Source organism: Pongo pygmaeus, chromosome 4 (assembly GCF_028885625.2).
Source record: "Pongo pygmaeus isolate AG05252 chromosome 4, NHGRI_mPonPyg2-v2.0_pri, whole genome shotgun sequence".
NCBI lineage: Eukaryota > Metazoa > Chordata > Mammalia > Primates > Hominidae > Pongo > Pongo pygmaeus.
This window is the reverse complement of record NC_072377.2, coordinates 66229278-66249996: the sequence shown is the minus strand read 5'-3', so window position 1 is coordinate 66249996 and position 20719 is coordinate 66229278. Positions and strand designations below refer to the sequence as shown.

The window sequence follows — 20719 nt, the reverse complement described above, 5'->3', positions numbered from 1 at the left end:
ATTTATTTGTAATAACCCCTAACTAGAAACAACACAAATATTTATGAACAGGTGAATGGATAAACAAATTATGGTATATACATACAATGGAATATTACTCAGCATTAAAAAGAAATAAACTACTGATAAACACAAAAACATGGATGAATCTCAAAATAATTATGCTGAGTGAAGAACCTAAAAAAAAAAAAAAAAAAGCAGAATATGTGCTGTATTCTTCCACTTAAATGAAATTCTAGCCAGGCACAGTGTCTTACATCTGTAATCCCAGCACTTTGGGAGGCTGAGGCAGGCAGGTCACAAAGTCAGGAGTTCAAGACCAGCCTAACCAACATGGTGAAACCCCGTCTCTACTAAAGATACAAAAAGTTAACTGGGCAGGGTGGCGCACATCTCAGTTACTCGGGAGGCTGACACAAGAGAATCACTTGAACCCGGGAGGCAGAGGTTGCAGTAAGCCAAGATAGCGCCACTGCACTCCAGCCTGGGCGACAGGGCGAGACTCCATCCCAAAATAAATAAATAAAAATAACTAAATAAAAATTCTAAAAAATACAAACTAATGTATAGTGTCAGAAATCAGATGAGTGCCTATCCATGGACGCAGAAGCATAAGGCGGGACTAGAAAGGGGCACAACAAATTGTTGTGGATAGTGGATATGTTAATTTTCTTGACTGTGTTGATGGTTTTACAAATATATACATATGTCAAAACTTACCAAATTATACATTTTAAGCATGGGCAATTTTTTTTGTCAATTATACTTCAATAAAACTCTCAAAATGCAATTACAATTATGTAAGAAAATATACAAATTAGTGAGAATATGTAAAAATAAAATATTCATGTTATTGTAGAATAGACATGACTGTTAATTTGAAACTTTAATGATATTGTATCTCTATAGAAATGAATGATACAAAAACTGGTATAAATATATTTGTTTGTTGTTTTTTGGGTTTTTTTTTTTGAGATGGAGTCTCACTCTGTCACCCAGGCTGGAATGCAGTGGTGTGATCTCAGCTTACTGCAACATCCGCCTCCCAGGTTCAAGTGATTTTCCTGCCTTAGCCTCCCGAATAGCTGGGATTACAGGTGCGTGTCACCACGCCCAGCTAATTTTTGTATTTTTAGTAGAGATGGGGTTTCACCATGTTGGCCAGGCTGGTCTGGAACTCCTGATCTCAGCTGATCCACCCACCTCGGCCTCCCAAAGTGGTGGGATTACAGGCATGAGCCACCGCACCCAGCCACAAATATATTTTTTAATGGGCAAAAGGTTTGAACTTCCCCGAAGATCTGTAGATAGTAAATAAGCACATGAAAAGACTGTCAACATCCTCAGGCATTAGGAAAATGAAACTTAAAATCACAATGAGATACCACTATACACCTATCAAAATGGCTAAAATAAAAATAAAAAAACACACCCAAAAATCAGATAATACTAAGTGCTGGTGAGGGTGTGGAAACAACTAGAATTTTAATGCATTGCTGGCAGGAATACAAAATGGTACAGCCACTTTGAAAAACAGTTTGGTAGCTTCTCATAAAGTTAAACACCCATTGATCACACAACTCAGTAATCCCACTACTAGCTGTTTACCCAAGAGATATGAAAACTTACGTTCACACAAATCCTGTATGGGAATGTTTGTAGAGCTTTTGTCACAATCACAGAAACTGGAAACATCCTAATGTCCTCCAGCTCGTGAACAGATAAACTGGCAAACCCATACAATGGAATACTACTGAGCAATAAAAAGGAACAACTACTGACACATGGATGAATCTCAGCTACATTATGCTATGTGAAGCAAGCCAGACTCAAAAGTCTAAATCCTGTATAATTCCATTTATATGATATTCTAGAAAAGGCAAAACTATAGGCCCATAAAACACATCAGTAGTTGCCAAAGGGTGTGGGAATGAACTATTAAGGAGTTAGACGAAATTCTGATGGTGATGGAATTATTCTATTACTTGAATCCAGTGAGGTTACTCTGTACTCATTTGTCAAAAACAATAAAACTGTACAACATAAAGGGTGAATTTTACTGTATGTAAATTATATTTCAGTTTAAAAAAAACTCAGTCTGACAGTTTGCATATTTTTAATTTTACTGACAATTTATGGAAAAGAAACATCTCTCTGCTTGCAACCTGTCAAGAAATACTTAACACCATGCTATGTTCTTTGTAGGCTTTTTTCTTTTTTTGTGAGACATATTCCATGCCTGACAGAGGAGCTCATTAGGGAAACAAGTCTAAATATCAAAATAAGTTACAGAAAAAGGCTAGGAAAAGTAAATTAATTAATAGAGTGATAAATCACAGAATACATTTTATATGTGTGGGAAATGAATGGCACATCATCTTGGAAAGGTCTTAGTGCTTCTCAACATTGCTGATCTTATATTATCTCTAACTTTCAAGTCAGGATGATGAGACTTGGAGAGGACAAGTACTTTTTCCGTGATTCCCGAGCTATCAGGTGCCAAAGCTGAGATTCTAACCCATGCCTCTTAGCCCAAAGCCTGACATTTTCTGCATGCGGCGATGGAACAACACAGAAGAGGTTACGACGGCGGCTACACAGTGTGATTTCAATGGACAGCAACGCCTCCTTACTCCCCAAACAACCCGCTCAACTACTTGGCACGAATCCTACACAGTAACACCATGATTAGTGCCACATTTCTTAAATTGAGCTCAACAGGGTCTTGGAATGTAAACTCCCGAGAAAGGAATCAGCGAGCCTTGTGGAGATATGGACCTACTTCTGACAAGTCTTGGTAGTAAGGAAGGCGCATGGGGCCAGCACCGGAGCCAGGGTGCCACTGAAAAGGGTAAACACCAAGAAAGAGGACAGCCGAGGCGCTGAAGAGACTCCTCTTCAATTACACCACTCGGCTCTGGGTCACAAGGTGGGGAACAGCGTACGAAAAACCCCTCCCCTGGCCCTTCCTATCCCCTTTGGTGAAACATTTCCGTGGACTTTTCCCTGCCTCCGTCGCCAGTCCAGGGCTAAAACTGAGGCTCCTCTACAGGCGTGGCTGGGAGGAAAGTGGTGGTGCGCCTTAACAGCGCGAGCAGCCAGGGGCACGCCGGGGGAAGGCGCTGGGTAGTAGGGACCGCGGAAGCACGAGGCCGGGCCAAGGCGACCAGAGCCGGGCCGGGTAGGGCTCCGATGCCACAATGAAGGGGTCGACAGGGGCGAACGAACTCGGGAAATTCTCTCCGGTGACACCCTAAGTGTCGCATGATGCGTTAGTTGACTAGGGGCTCTCACTTTTCCCTCCTTTACTGACCTCGCAACCACTGACCACGCAATCGCTGCCCACGCCGCCACCTCACCTCTCCAGTTCTTGTACTGCGGGATGCAGTAGTATTTGTTCCCGAATTGGTCCGTGCCCACGTGCTCCTTCACTTCCCTTGAAAGCGATCTCCACAAGGCGCGGAACAAATCCTGAGACCAACCCATGCCGTCCACCCAGTTTCCAGCGCTGCCAGCAGCGGGACCCGCAGTAGCTGTAATGCTCCAGCCGCCGACCCAGCCCACCGAGGCGGAGAAGTCAGGCCGGCCTCCATCCTGGAGCCCTTCTAGTAACGGCGCTCACCATTGGCCAGATATATCACCGACTGACCAATGGGAGACTCTGCTGTTCCAGTCCCGCCCCTGAGCTCTGTCATGGCGACGTCCAGTGCTCCAGCTGGTGTGAGGAACACGATATGCTGGGGTTTTTGTCCGCACGACAAACGGGTTTGGAGGACCCTCTTCGCCTTCGGAGAGCAGAGTCAACACGGAGGTAAAGAAAACCTTACTTTTTGGCTAACAGGCCAGTTAGAATCTGGACCAATGACTGTAAGCTTTGCCCCACACTTTCCCGTCTCATCGCTCTCCTGCCACCAAACTATTATTTGCCCTCTAATGCTGTGTGGCTTGCGAAAATAGGATCCCTTTTATTTACTGGTAACAACTTGCCGGCGGGGGGCGGCGGGGGTGGGGGGAGGGGGGGTTCCCCCGCGGGCTCAGGTGAAGACACTATAAACCTAAATATGAATACTTCGTTGTACTGTATTCCTTCTCACTTAAGTTGCTCCAAAGAATGACTGCCCTCCACGGACTCGTTCATTCATTCAGTCTGCATATTTAGTGAGTTCCTACAGTGTGTCAGGCAGCCTATTAAAGGCAGAGGACACAGGCCAGGAACTGAACAAAGTTCAAAATGACTAGAGCGGAGAATTGGGGTAGGGACCATTGACAAGAGATGAAGTAGACAGAAACTAGATGAGGAAGAGCCTTGTGTACTTGAGTAGAGGTGTGAAGATGAGAATAAGGTAACAGCTATTACATTTTGTTTTCTGCTTGGAGAATGGGTTGCAACTGAGAACAGGAGTGGGAGCCAAGTTTGGTAACTGTTGTGATTACACTTGTCCGGGAGAGAGTTGATGGAGGCCTGGGCCACGGAGTTGCCAAGTAGAATAAAGATAGTGGAGAGATTTGAACAACATCTAAGAAACAGAATCAACAGGCGATGGAAATTGATTGGATACGTGAATGACGAAAAGACAAGAATGAATAATGATTCCCAGATCTATGTCTTGTATAAGAAGTTGAATATTGCTAATATACTCTGAGAGAGGGTTTTCCAAAGGGAAGAAGCAAGTTTTACTTTTAATTTTGCCCACATTAATTGAGGAACCTGTGAAGATATTTACTTGGAGAACACAGTTGCATATGACTTCTGCGTTCTGGAGAAATTTAAATATTAATTTCCAACATTTTATCCGTTACGTTTTCAATGTTGTGAAATATCTCTGAGAGTTCCTTTAATGTGTTTTTTTGCCAGTGTCACTTCCTCTGACACATCATCAGCCTTTCATCACAACCACTTTTCCTCATTCATGTCTATAAGTTCACCTTCACTGATTTCCTCAGTCTGCATATCTAGAATGTCTCAAATGGCGGCAGTGTCATTGTTGCCACAATCAGCATGTTCCCACAGGCAGCTATTTTTTTCATTTGCTCCATTTATGTTTAATGCAAGTTTCACTTCTAGTATTATCACTCTTCTTTAGTGCACTTTCATTCTTTTGGCCAATTTACTCTTTTAATCTGTAAAATTCCATGTGGGTTTATCTCAAGGGCACAGAAATATTAATAACAAACCTCCATGCTTTGCAGCCTGTGTGTGAACTGAATAACAGATGCACAGTGACCAATCACCCATAGACTTTGAAAGAAGTAAAATTGCAAATTGGTCACTAATTTTGATTCATATGTTATTTATGTAATGATTTGTGAACTGAAAAGCTAGTAGCAAACTTTTATGCTATTTCTCACAGTTAATAAACTGTGGTAACTGAAATTCATATCAGACTGTGCCAAGTGAGGATTGCTTATACGTTTAAGACAAATAAAGTATTTAAAAATTAAAAAAAAAATTTTTTTTTTGAGACAGGGTCTTGCTCTGTCACCTAGGCTGGAATGCAGTGGCGCAATTACAGCTCACTGCAGCCTTGACTTTCCAGGCTCAAATGATCCTCCTATCTCATCCTCCTAAGTAGCTGGGACCACAGACATGTGCCCACACACCTAGCTAATTTTTAAGTTTTTTGTAGAGATGGGTTCTCCCTATGTTTCCCATTCTGGTCTTGAACTCCTGGGCTGAAGTGATCCTCCTGTCTTTGCCTCCTAAAGTGCCAGGATTATATGTGTGAGCTACCACACAGCCTAAAATTTTTAAAAAAATATTTCCATCATTAAGTGATGTTTTTGCTTAACTAAACAACTATATAGTTCCATTTTATTCATAGGAGATGCCTACTGTTTTTCCTTGTCATCATGTAAGGGCAAAAGCATGAACACTGATATGCAGTGTTCACAATTTACACCCTCTAAAAAAACATTTTACAACTTTATTGAGGTATAATTGACATACAGTACCCTGCACATTAAATGAGAATATACAATTTGATGAATTTTGACATATATTTACTTTTGAAACCATTACCATAATCAAGAGAACATCCATAACCCTAAAAAATTTTTGACGGTCCTTTATAATCCCTCTCTCCCTTCTTTCTCTGCTTTACCCTCTTCCTTCTCTAGAAACCACTAATCTGCTTTAGGTCACTATAGATTAGTTTGCATATCTAGTATTTTATATAAATGGAATCTTTTTTGTCTGGCTTCTTTCACTCAGCATAATTATATTATTTTGAAATTTCTCCATGTTATCGCATGTATCAATTCCTTTTTTTTTGCTGTGGAGTATCCCACTGTGCAGGTATACCACAGTTTATCTAGTCACTTGTCAATGGACATCTGAGTTGTTTCCAGTTCAGGACTAATACATTTACAGCTGCTCTGAAAATTCATGTATGAGTCATTGTATGAACATATGCTTTTATTTCCCTTAAGTTAATGCATAACAGTGGAGCTACTAGATATATCCTTTACTTTTTAAGAAACTGACAGTTTTCCAAAAGCATTTTCCAGTCCCACCACTAATAGGTGAGAGTGCTAGCTGCTCCATATTTATGTTTCCCCTTTCCTGCTTTCATTTGACTATTTGAACATTATTTAGTATTCTATTTTATATACTATGATTTTGACTATATCTTTTTGTATAATTTTTTAGTGGTTGCTCTAGGAATTATAAAATACATACTTTTCATTGTCTACTTCGGATCATTTCATTGTTTTACTGCTTCACTTGGCATATAGAAACCTTATCACCCTTTCCCCTGCACCATATATATTGTTGTCTTATATTTTATATTTACATACATTATATATTCCATCAGACATTATAATTTTTTCCAACCATCAATCATATTTTAAGGAAAAGAATAGCCATTATATTTAACCAGGTAGTTATTTCTGTTGCTGTCTCTTTATTCCTGATGTCTCAAATTTCCTTCTTATATCTTTTTCTTCTCTCTGAAGAACATAGTTTATCAATTTTTTTAGAGTAGGTCTAATGTTTTCTGAAAAGGAATCTGCAGCCATTCAAATCATTGTTTTCCTATAGGTAATTTATCATTTTTCTCTGGTTGCTTTGAAGACTTCATCATTAGTTTTCAGCAGTTTAATTATGATGTGTCTGGTTGCAGATCTCTTTGGATTTATCCTAGTTAGGGTTCATTCTACTTCTTGAACTTGTAGACTTATATCTTTCCATAAACTTGGGAACTTTCCAGCCATTTTTTCCAATATTTTTTCAACACTACACTCTTTCTCTTCTCCTTCTAGACCTCCAATGACAAAAATGTTAGTCCTTTTATAATTGTTCCTCTGGTCCCTAAGGCTCTGTTCTTTTTCCCTTCGATCTTTTTTCCTCTATATTGTTAGACTGTATGATTTTAATGGATCTATCTTCAAGTTCACAGATTCTTTCCTTTGCAATCTCCAATCTGTTAGTGAATACATTAAGTTAAAATAATTTTATATTGAAAACTAAAATTTCCATTTGGCTTTTATTTATGTCTTCTATTTCTTTGCTGAGACTTTCTATTTTAACATCTGTTTCAAGTGTGTACACAATGGCTTGCTCAAGCTTTTTATTTATTTTTAGAGATGGGGCCTCACTGTTTTGCCCAGGCTGGTCCTAAACTCCTAGGCTGAAGCAATCCCCCTGCCTCAGCTTCACAAGAGTCACTGGGATTACAGGCTCGGGCCACCATGCCAGTGTTGCTCAAGTTCAAGCATTTTACAATGGTTGCCTTGAAGTCTTTATCAGATAATCTCAACACTTGTGTCATCTCAGCTTTGGCTTGTTTTGTTTGTCTTTTCCCATGCAAGTTGAAATTTTCATGGTTCTTTATATGCAGGGAAATTTTGGATTGCATCCTGGACATTTTGAATACTCTGGGTCTTGTTTTGATCCTATGAAGAATGTTGATATTTTTGTTTTAACATTTAATTAGCAAGATTAGGTTCAGGCTACAAGAACCTACCCACTTATGGACTGTAGTTTTAATATTAGCTCAGTTTTCAAAGTCTCTTGAGATCTTCCCCAGGTGTATGCCGTTCAATGGTCAGACTGCGACCTGAGTGATTAGCTCAATTTTCAAAATCCTTTGTATACTACTCAGGGTTAGATCTATGCATGCCTCACTCAGGGATAAGTTCTGGAGTTTATAAACAACTTTATGGGATCGCTTTCCTGAGCTCCTTCTTCTCTGTGATCTCCTGGATACTTCCCAATTCTCTGGGACTCCCTGTTTTAGCCATCTAGCCAGAAACTTTAGGGTCCAGTTACCCTGTTCTGCCATACGCTTCCATGTTTAGGCCCAAGTCTGGGCTCAGAAGTGAGAAGAGAGGCAATAAGCAACGGGGATTGCCCCTACCCTCTTGGGATCGGGGCTCTGATGAACAGAGAAAACAATTTCCTTCCTCAGAGTTCTGGCTTCTGCAGGCCACTATGTATAGCCATAGCCATTTCTGTCATGGGATTGTCTGTGGCTGTTTACTTTTCAGAGTCCTCAAGTAGCTGTCTGTGCATTTTGTTTAGCTTTTATAGTAGTATTACCCAGAACTGAAGTATTGAATAATGAATGAAATTATCAAATTAAATATCACAACTCATAAAACAAGAATTAAAAGTCCAGTAATGAAAATGATAAGAGATTAGGAGGGTAGATTCAAAAGATCTAGCAGACCATAGTAGGGAGAACGAAACAAACAGTAATAAAGAAAAAGAATTGCAAAAAGATCTGGATTCATAGACTAAAAGGGCTCACTGAAGTCCAGACAAGATTGATAAAAAAGACATAAAAGTATGTATACCTAGTAAATTTATCTAGCAATGAAGAAGATATTATTAAAAGCTTCTAGTGGTAAAGAATTTACCATTCATAAAGGTAAAACATCTCATCAGTAGTTCTAGAGACTAGAAAACACTGGAATGATACCCACTGACAAGAAAGAAGTATTGCAGCCTGTAATCCCAGCACTTTGGGAGGCCAAGGCAGGTGGATCACTTGAGCTCAGGAGTTCGAGACCAGCCTGGGCAACATGGCAAAACCCATCTCTACTAAAAATCCAAAAATTAGCCGGGCGTGCTGGCGGGTGCGGTGGCAGGTGCCTGTAATCCCAGCTACTCACGTGGCTGAGGCACGAGGATCGCTTGGTGGAGGTTGCAGTGAACTGAGACTGTGCCACCCTCCAGCCTGGGTGACAGAGCGAGACTCTGTCTCAAAAAGCAACTAAAAGTTATCTAAAAATAAAAAAAAAAGAAGTATTGCAACTGGGGAATCCAAACAAACCAGTCTATCAGAAGAAATATCTTTGTGCTAAGATTCATAGAAATATTTTACCCCATTTCCTTTCCGGAAAAAAATTAGGAAAGAACATTAATCAAAAAACAAAAGTATTTGAATGAAATCCGAAGGTACATTAAAGATGAAGAGGAGAGGAAACCTATGAACCTTGCAGTATGTGTATGATTAAATGTAAATATATAATAATAAACAAGCTGGAAATATATAATATGGCTGCTAAATTTTTTTTTAGACACTTCTCAATTGACAAGATGGAAATGAATAGCAACTTCATTAAACTAGCAAAAGTAAAGGTAAAAGAAGAAACCATGACATTAAGTAAAGAAGGAATAATACCAAGTATATCAGATGTCATAACAAAGGTGAACAGGCTGATTTCTTCCATATATTATCAGATTAGTTTTTAAAACAAAATAAAGCTAAAAGCTGTTTCTCATAAATACATTAAGTTAAAATATTTTAAAATACTTTACAAAATTCTTAAATAGTTAAAAAGTTAAAGGATAAAGAGAGATCAGACAACTGTAAACAAAATGTGGACATCACTACAAATATTAGATAAGGTAAGATTTAAGGTTAAAAGCACCAAACATTTTAAAGAAGGACATTATATAAAGCTACATATATATGGAGGAAATGAATAAACAAACTAGATTTAGTAGATACATGACTTTACATCCCTTAAATAGAGAACGTACATACTTTTTGTAAGTCAGTGGTACATTTACCAAAATTGTTCTTGGCCACTAAGTAAACTTAAACTTTAACAAATTCAGCTGGGCGCTGTGGCTCACGCCTGTAATCCCAGCACTTTGGGAGGCCGAGGCGGGTGGATCACCTGAGGTCAGGAGTTCGAGACCAGCGTGGCCAACGTGGTGAAACCCTGTCTCTACTAAAAATACAAAAATTAGCCGGGCATGGTGGCGCACGCCTGTAATCCCAGCTACTCGGGGGGCTGAGGCAGGAGAATTGCTTGAACCCTGGAGACAGAGGTTGCAGTGAGCTGACATCGTGTCACTGCACTCCAGCCTGGTGACAGAGCAAGACTCCATCTCAAAAAAAAAAAACAACCAAATTCAAAAAGGTAGCTATCTTACAGGCCACATTCTTTGATCCTAAGCTATAGTAACTGGAAATAAGTCAATTCATGGTAACATCACCACCACCTCTCATGTTTTGGAAATTCAGAATTATATTTCAGAAAACTCCAGAATCAAAGATGAAATGAAAATTGAAGTTACAAATTGGAAATCAAGGAAAAGGAGAATAACCACTTCTACAACTTAGGGGACCCAGAGAAACTTATATTCAATGAAACTTCATAACCTAAAAAAAAAATATATATATATATATATACACACACACATGCATACATATTAACTCATTGAACAAAAAGAATATGTAGCCATCTTAAGACACTAAAACAGAGGAGAATGAGAGGAAACAGTGGATAGGAGGCAGGACTAACTTGGCAGCTCCCACTCGGATGGACAGAGCAGTGTATGGAGATGCATATCGTGAACTTTTGCTATAAGAACTACCACAGGAACACTCCAGGAAAGCTGAGAGGATCCACAGACCCTTTGAAGGAGGTGGATTGCTGCTGCAGGCACTGCGGGACAGCCAAGGAACTGTGAGTTGGCTGGCTTTCTCAGCTGGGAGGCTTGAAGCCTGGGGCAAGTCCTCAGCCCTGCTGGAAATAAACTCAGAGCTGTTGTAGGGGCACAGTGGGAGTGAAACCAGCCCTTCAGGCTGCAGGTTGCATGGGAGCTGGGTGAGGCCTTTGGCTGCCAGCCTTCCCCAACTTCCTTGGTGACCTGTGTGACACAGCAGAGGCAGCCATAATCCCTCTGGGAACATAACTCCATTGGCCTGGGAACCATGCCCCCATCCACCACAGCAGCAGCAGCAAGCCCCACCCAAGGAGATCTGAGCTCAGACATGCCTAACCCTGCTCCCACCTGATGGTTTTTCTCTACCTGCCCTGGTAGCTAAAGACAAAAGACATAATCTCCTGGGAGCTCTATGAGCCTGCCCACCACCTGACCCTAGGGCAAGCTTGTATCCTTTCTATACTACTGCAGCTGATGCCTTCTTGAAAGTGCCCCCTCCTGGCTGGAGGCCAACCAACACAAAACCAGCGCATTTAACAAAAATACAACCAAGGGCCCTCATAGAGGCCACTTCACTCCCCTGCCGCCGCTACGGTTGCAGGTGCTGGTATCACGGCTGAGAGACCTGAAGACAGATCACATCACAGGACTCTGTAGAAACTGCCCTGTACCAACCAGACCCTGGTAGCTCTGCTGGTTGCCTAGATCCAAAAGAGAAATAACAATCACTGCAGTTTGGCTCTCAGGAAGCCCCAACCTTAGGGGAAGGAGGAGAGCACCAAATCAAGGGAGGACCTCGTGGGACAAAAGAATCTGCAGAGCAGCCCTTGAGTCCGAGATCTTCCCTCTGACATAGTCTACCCAAATGAGAAGTAATCAGAAAAACAATTCTGGTAATATGATAAAACAAGGTTGTTTAACACCCCCAAAGGATCACACACCTTAGGGGAAAAGGATTCACATAAATACAAAAAATTGACATAGAATACCTGACATCAAGATGGAAATTAAAAAATTCCTTGAACTGAATGATAATAGTGACACAACCTATCAAAACCTCTGGGATACAGCAAAAGTGGTGCTAAGATGAAAGTTGATACCATTAAATGCATACCTCAAGAAGTCTGAAAGAGCACAGATAGACAATCTAAGGGCATACCTCAAGGAACTGGAGAAACAGCAAACCAAACCCAAACCCAACAGAAGAAAAGAAATAACCAAATCAGAGCAGAAATAAATGAAATTGAAAGAACAACAACAAAATACAAAAGATAAATGCAACAAAAAGCTGGTTCTCTCAAAAGATAAATAAAATTGATAGACCATTAGCAAGATTAACCAACAAAAGAAGAGAGAAGATCCGGTAAGTTCAATTAGAAACAAAATGGGAGATATTACAACCCTTACTACAGAAATACAAAAGATCATTCAAGGCTACTATCAACATCTTTATGCACATAAACTAGAAAACTTAGAGGAGATGAATAAATTCCTGGAAATATGCAACCTTCCTAGATTAAACCAGGAAAAAATAGAAACCCTGGACAGACCAGCAACAAGCAATGAGATTGAAATGGTAATAAAAAAGTTACCAAAAAAAGTTTAGGTACAGACTCACAGCTGAATTATATCAGACATTCAAAGAAGAATTTGTATCAATCCTATTGACACTGTTCCAAAAGATAAAGAGGGATTCCTTCCTAAATCATCCTGTGAAGCCAATATCATGCTAATACCAAAACAAGGAAAGAACATAACAAAGACAACTGCAGACCAACATCCCTGATGAACATAGATGCAAAAACCCCCAACAAAATACTTGCTAACCAAATCCAGCAGCATATAAAATATATAATCCACCATGATCAAGTGGGTTTCATACCAGGGATGCAGGGATGGTTTAACATATGCAAGTCAATAAAGGTGATACACCACACAAACAGGATTAAAAACAAAAATCAGATGATTATCTCAATGGATGCAGAAAAAACATCTGACAAAATCCAGCATCCCATTATGATTAAAACCCTCAGCAAAATCAGCATAGAAGTGACATACCTTAAGGTAATAAAAGCCGTCTATAGCAAACCCACAGCCAACATTATACTGAAAGGGGAAAAGTTGGGAAGCATTCCCCCTGAGAACTGAAACAAGACAAGGATGCCCACTTTCACCACTTTATATTCAACATAGTGCTGGAAGTCCCAGCTAGAGCAATCAGACAAGAGAAAGAAATCAAGGACACCCAAATCAGTAAAGAGGAAGTAAAACTGTTGCTGTTTGCTGATAACATGATTGTATACCTAGAAAACCCTAAAGACTCATCCAAAAAGCTCCTAGAACTGGTAAATGAATTCAGCGAAGTTTCAGGATACAAAATTAATGTACACAAGTTAGTAGCTCTGCTATACACCAACAGTGACCAAGCTGAGTATCAAATCAAAAACTCACCCCCTTTTATAATAGCTTCAAAAAAGAAAAAAAATGCTTAGGAATATACCTAGTCAGGGAGGTAAAAGACCTCTACAAGACAAAACACTGCTGAAAGAAATCATGGATGACACAAACAAATGGAAACACAGCTGAATTCTACATTCAGATGGGTAGAATCAATATTGCGAAAATAACCATACTGCCAAAAACAATCTACAAATTCAATGCAGCTTCCATCAGATACCACTATCATTCTTCACAGAACTAGGAAAAAAGAGCCTGCGTAGCCAAAACAAGACTAAGCAAAAAGAACAAATCTGGAGGCATCACCTTACCCTTCTTCAAACTATACTATAAGGCCATAGTCACCAAAACAGCGTGCTACTGGTATAAAAATAGGCATATAGACCAATGGAACAGAGTGGAGAACCCAGAAGTAAAGCCAAATACTTACAGCTAGCTGATCTTCAGCAAAGCAAACAAAAACCTAAAGTGGGTAAAGGACACCCTATTCAACAAATAGTCCTGGGACAATTGGCAAGCCACATGGAGGAAAATGAAAATGGATCTTCATCTCTCACCTTCTACAAAAATCAACTCAAGATGGATCAAAGACTTAAATCTAAGACCTGAAGCCATAAAAATTCTAGAAGATAACATTGATAAAACCCTTCTAGACATTGGCCTAGGCAAAGACTTCATGACCAAGAACCAAAAAGCAAACACAACAAAAACAAAGATAAATAGATAGGACTTAATTAAACTGCACAGCAAAAGAAATAATCAGCAGAGTAAACAGACAACCCACAGAGTGGAAGAAAATCTTCACAATCTATACATCCAACAGAGGACTAATATCCAGAATATTCAAGGAACTCAAATCAAGAAAAAGATAAACAATCCCAACAAAAAGTGGGCTGACATGGATAGACAGTTCTCAAAAGAAAATATACAAATGGCCAACAAACATGACAAAATGCTCAACATCACTAATGATCAGAGATGTGCAAATCAAAACCACAATGTGATACTACCTTAGTCCTGCAAGAATGACCATAATCAAAAAATCAAAATATAGTAGATGTTGGCATCGATATGGTGAAAAGGGAACACTTTTACTCTGCCAGTGGGAATGTCAACTAGTACCACCACTATGGAAAACAGTGTGGAGATTCCTTAAAGAACTAAAAGTAGTACTACCATTTGATCCAGCATTCCCACTCTCGGGTATCTACCTAGTGGAAGAGAAGTCATACAAAAAAGATACTCACACATGCATGTTTATAACAGCACAATTCACAAGTGCAAAAATATAGAACCAGCCCAAATGCATATCAATCAACAAGTGGATGAAGAAAATGTGGGGGGTGTGTGTGTGTGTGTGTGTGTGTGTGTGTGTATCATGGAATACTACTCAGCCATAAAAAGGAATGAAATCATGGCTTTTACAGTGACCTGGGTGGAATTGGAGACCATATTGTAAGTGAAGAAACTCAGGAATGGAAAACCAAACATTGTATGTTCTCACTCATAAGTGGGAGCTGAGCTATGGAGGACACAAAGGCATAAGAATGATACAGTGGACTCTGGGGACTCGGGGGAAAGGGTGGAAGCGGGATGAAGGTTAAAAGACTGCACATTGAGTACAGTATATACTGCTCGGGTGATGGGTGCACCAAAATCTCAGAAATCACCACTGAAGAACTTATGTAACCAAACACCACCTGTTCCCCCCAAAACCTATTGATATAAAAAATTCTAAAAATTCAAAAAAGTAAAACAAAAACTAAGTAATATATAGTAGATAGAAAATACAGGGGCTGGGCGTGGTGGCTCACACCTGTAATCCCAGCACTTTGGGAGGCCAAGGAGGTGAATCACCTGAGGTCAGGAGTTCGAGACCAGCCTGGCCAACGTGGTGAAATCCCATCTCTACTAAAAATACAAAAATTAGCCAAGTGTAGTGGCAGATGCCTGTAATCCCAGCTACTCAGGTGGCTGAGGCAGGAGGATCACTTGAACCCGGGAGGTGGAGGTTGCAGTGAGCCGAGATTGCGCCACAGCACTCCAGCCTGGGTGACAGGGTGAGACTCCGTCTCAAAAATAAATAAATAAATAAAAATAAAAGAAAAAAAGGAAAAAATGCATACATAGATGTACATACATATAATATATATCCTATAAAAGCCATTTAAAACATTGAAACAAAAAAGGTAAAAACTGAAATTAAATAGAAAATTCGGGCAAGCATGTGCCATAAAAGAAGTAAGAGACTGATAAGATATTTAACAATCAGTTTGGAATGGAAACCAACCAAGCCAAGTGAATGCTAGCTATTAACAACCAGTATGCAATGCTTTTATGTAAAAAAGAGATTGGAAAGGTGATTTTAAAAGACACCAGGGCTTGCTTTTTTTCCTTACCCTTCTACCCCAGGCTCTTCTGCCTTCCCTCTTCTCTCTTTCCCTTTTTACCCTCCCTCCTTTATGTGTCTACTCTTTCCTCTCTCCTCACCCATTTTCCCTTCTCTTTTCTCTCTACTCGTACTACTCGTTGGGGGAAGTCCTCAAGACCATCCCCAGGTTTTATGATTTTCTAGAAGGGCTCAGAACTCAGCATTTACTCATGACTCAGTTACTCATGACTGTGATTTATTACAGTGAAAGGATACAAGATAAACTCAGCAAAGGGAATAGGTGCATGGGCAAAGTGTGGAGGAAACCAGGTACAGGCTTCCAAGAATCCTTTCCCAGTGGAGTCACACAGGACACACTCTATTCCTTTAGCAACAAATTGTGACAACATATGTGAAATGTCTATCAGGGAAGCTCATTAGAGACTCAATGTTGAAGGTTTTTACTGGGTACTGTTCATAAAGGCACCCTCTATCTAGCATGTACCAAAATTCCAGACTCCCAAAAGTAGAGCAGGTGTTCATCATAAAGCACATTATTTTCTCAAATAGTTTAGGCACAGTGAGCCATTCTTATCGTCATGGTGGGCACCCTCCTGAAATCCCAGACTGTAACCAAGAGCCAATTTTGCAAGCAGAACTTTCTAAGGGTAGCAGTCTCAGGCCTGCTACGTTAACCTATGTTTTGTACACCTTGCCTCCTGCCACTCCCCACCTCTCTTTCCCTTTATAGTATTATTGCCCTTTTCCCTTCGTCTTAAACTTCTTCTAGTTCACAGACAATTCAGTCCTGAAATCATTATGTTGGGCAGAGGTAGGCTTTCTCACTTAGTATGGGATTAGGTTTCCTAGAGTGGAATTTCAGAGCCTGAGCAGGTTGAGGAAGTAGTTTAAGTGTGGGGACATACAAATTTGGGTGATAAGGATTTTAGAGGAGACAGAAATCAGAGCCCAAGCTGTTGGGGGAGGGGATGGTAGTGGAGATGGGAGATTGGTTACATACGGGGGATTGATAAATATATTAATAGTAATGGGAGCCATGCTTCTTACTGTTAGGAAGAGGGAGCTAACGGAAAAGATGATTACCTTTATACATGTTTGAATGATACTGTTTTACTTGTTACAAAGAGCATATATTCTGTTGTAATTTGAAAAATGGTCATATGGAAAAATATTTTCAGAAAAATGGCAATTTCAATGGAAAAATATGAAAAAAATAAGTTTTGATGAAATATTGAAGTTCAAAAATGACAGAACAGCATAGTGGTCTGGGGAAAGAATGTCAAAGTTCAGGGCCGGATGTGGTGGCTCACACCTGTAACCCAGTACTTTGGGAGGCGAAGGTGAGAGGATTGCTTGAGGCCAGGAGTTCCAAACCAGCCTGGGCAACATAGCAATACTTCATCTCTACAAAAAAATACCAAAACTTAGCCAGGTGTGGTAACATGCAGTTGTAGTCCTAGCTATTTGGGAGGCTAAGGCAAGAGGATCCCTTAAGCCCAGGAGTTTGAGGCTATAGTGAACCATGATTTTGCTGTTGCACTCCAGCCTGGGTGACAGAGGAAGACCCTGTCTCTAAAAGTAAATTAAAAAAAAATTTAATGTTAAAGTTGAAATGCAGCTCAGCCAAATATTAGCTGTGTGACCTTGGGCAAATTACTCTTCTATTAATCTTATAATCAGGAGATGCATTTAATAATAATCACCACTCCTGGGACTACCACTTATTACACTTCTTATTACTACCTATTACAATGAGTAGTAAGCTTTTTTTTTTTTTTTTTGAGACGGAGTCTTGCTTGCTTTGTCACCCAGGTTGGAGTATAGAGTGCAGTGGCATGATCTCAGCTCACTGCAACCTCCGTCCCCTGAGTTCAAGCAATTTTCCCACCTCAGCCTCCTGAGTAGCTGGGATTATAGGCATGCGCCACCACACCCGGCTAATTTTTTTGTATTTTTAGTAGAGATGGGGTTTCACCATGTTGGCCAGGCTGATCTTGAATCCCTGACCTCAAGTGATCCGGCCTCCTTGGCTTCCCAAAGTGCTGGGATTACAGGCATGAGCCCCCATGCCCAGCCTGGCTTTTTATATTAGCTGTTATTGTTATTGATCAAAGTCAGATAACTCATTACTGTTTGTCTGGATATTTAAACCTAAAGCTAAATTGCAGTGTATATAAATGTATTGCAATAAATGTCACCCAGGCTGGAGTGCAGTGGCGCGATCTCGGCTCGCTGCAACCTCTGCCTCCTGGGTTCAAGCGATTCTCCTGCCTCAGCCTCTGGGATTACAGGCATACACCACTAGGCCTGGCTCATTTTTTAGTTTGTTTTTGTTTTTGTTTTTGTTTTGAGACGGAGTCTTGCTCTTGTCACCCAGGCTGGAGTGCAGTGGTGTGATCTCGGCTCACTGCAACCTCCACCTCCCAGGTTGAAGTGATTCTCCTACCTCAGCCTCCCGAGTAGCTGGGATTACAGGCACACACCACCACGCCCAGCTAATTTTTGTATTTTTAGTAGAGAGGGGGTTTCACCATGTTGGCCAGAATGGTCTCAATCTCGTAACCTCGTGATCCTCGGCCTCCCAAAGTCCTGGAATAACAGGCGTGAGCCACCGCGCCTAGCCTAATTTTTGTATTTTTAGTAGAGACAGGGTTTAGCCATGTTGGCCAGGCTGGTCTCCAACTCCCGACCTCAGGTGATCCGCCCACCTCGGCCTCCCAGAGTGCTAGGATTACAGGCATGAGCCACTGCGCCTGGCCTGCTTGTCATTGTTGTACTATATGTAATGTCTAGAAGACAAAGGGCCATGTATGTCTTCAAATCAGATACTTTATACTGCTAAAATGATTTCCAAAATGCTTATAATTACTTGTACTAATGTCAATGAATGAAAGTATCAGTTTATGCCTTTCCAGCATTGTGTATTGTTATCTTTTTAAAAAACTGACAATTTTATAGTCCAAAAATTTATAATTTGATATTTAAACTAGCATTATTTTAATCAATAATGAATTTAGAAATAATTCTGGTTAAATTAGTGTAGATGCTAATAACAGCCAACAGATTAAGACAGATTCAAATAGTTAATATTCGCTAGATACTTAACTTACAATGTACTAGGCATTGTAATTAGCACCTTTTATATACAAACTCATTTAATCTTAATAATATGCTCACCAGGATAATGATGGTTTACAGTTATAAAATATCAGAAATGTCATTTGTCTTAGTTTGTGAGAGTACTTGTTAATTATTTGTATTGATATTTAAGTGGCTTTATTTAAATACACATAAATGTTAAGTTGAACATAGTCTCTTTTCTTTTAAGACAGGATCTCACTCTGTCACCCAGGCTGGAGTGCAATGAAGTGATCATGGCTCACTGCATCCTTGAACTCCTGGGCTCAAGCAATCCTCCTGCCTCAGTCTCCTGCATAGGAGCCCACCACCATGCCCAGCTTATTTTTATTTTATTTTTTGTAGAGATGGGGTCTCGCTATGTTGTCTGGGATGCTTTCCAACTCCTGATCTCAGGCAGTCTTCTCACCTCAGCCTCCCAAAGCACTAGGATTACAGGCATGAGCCACTGCACCCAGCCCATACTCATTTTTTTTTCTGTCCATCTTTAAGAAACATTTCAAGGAATTTTTTTTAATCCTGTAATTTATGCTTTTGTCCATTATATGTCCTCAGCTACATTTATCAGAATTTAACTTTTTTCTTACAAATTTCAGTCTCTAAATACCTTTAAAAGTTTGCATGTAATTGTTACTACTGTTGATATTTTAAACATTTATACAAGATCTCTAAAAATCTATATATACATTAGGATGTGTGGTAGAAGATTTAGACATTTCTTGTGATTTTTGTACTATAACTAATCTTGCTTAAATAAGAAATTTTTAAATGTTAAATTACTTGTTAATTTCTTTCTCCCCCTTTTATTTTTAAGAGTTTTGGGACTGGAATTAAATAAAGACAGAGATGTTGAAAGAATCCACGGCGGTGGGATTAACACCCTTGACATTGAACCTGTTGAAGGGAGATAGTAAGTTTATTATACTTGTATAATCATTTTTCTTTCTAAGTGAAATGCAGTAAAACCTGCTTTTTCAGATTAATGATGTAGAAGTTTCGTTAAAATTAATGAAAATCCTAAATTGTAGCATTTTTGAATCTGGCATTATTAATTTCAAATAAATACAAAACATCAAACTTACCAAATGTTGTCAAATAAACATTTCCAAGCTACTTTAATATAAATATTTACTTATTGTTAAATTAACAAACATTGAACTTCTTTTAGATGCAGAGGGCTTTTAGGTGCTAGAGTGTGTCTTTAGGTGCTATTTTAAAACATAGTTGCTACTCTCAAAAAAGTCTAATGGTAAAATAAATATAAAAAGTGGAAGACTCTTTTGAAGAATTAGATTAGAAACAAATAAGGATTATATTTGAGTTCTTCCTGGCTTTACCACTTACCAGCTTTGTGACCTTGAACAATTTACCTAACCTTTCGAATTATCAGTTGCCTTAGCTATACAATGGGAACAATAGTACCTACCTAACAAGTTTGTTTTGAGGATTAATTGAGATAATATGCACAACATGATTAGCGTAAGACCTGGCACATCATAAACAGTTGCCACCACTGCTGCCACTGTTAATCAAAAGCAGTATTACATATACTTTTACTCCTTTCAGCCCAGTCTCTACACAGCAGCCAAAATGCTTTGAAAAACTCAATTCTGAACATATTCTCCTACTTACAATTCATCATAACACTGCATTACTCTTAAAAGACCGTACAAAACCTTTCATATGGCCCACAATTAGGCCACATATAGCATTAACTAAAGGAAACAGTTTGTGGTGTTATGGTATGTTTAGCATTTGCCCCAGAATTTTTATTTTATACCGAAATGTTATTATTAATACATTAAGTCAAGTCAAAACAGATTTGA

The 20719-nt window shown here is 39.6% G+C and overlaps 2 protein-coding genes across 3 annotated transcripts in view; one reads left to right on the top strand and one right to left on the bottom strand.

The window, feature by feature from the left end:
* NDUFAF2 (NADH:ubiquinone oxidoreductase complex assembly factor 2) overlaps positions 1-3608 on the bottom strand; it is a 212879-nt gene extending 209271 nt beyond the window's left edge. The window contains exon 1 of the mRNA XM_054487847.2: positions 3360-3608. Coding sequence (XP_054343822.1) covers positions 3360-3486 — 127 coding nt within the window. The 5' untranslated portion in view covers positions 3487-3608. The remainder of the gene's footprint in view (positions 1-3359) is intronic.
* Positions 3581-20719, top strand: part of ERCC8 (ERCC excision repair 8, CSA ubiquitin ligase complex subunit) — a 71588-nt gene continuing 54449 nt past the window's right edge. For both annotated transcript variants that reach the window (XM_054487844.2, XM_054487841.2), the window contains exons 1-2: positions 3581-3811; positions 19708-19803. In XM_054487844.2, coding sequence (XP_054343819.1) covers positions 3735-3811; positions 19708-19803 — 173 coding nt within the window. In that variant the 5' untranslated portion in view covers positions 3581-3734. The remainder of the gene's footprint in view (positions 3812-19707; positions 19804-20719) is intronic.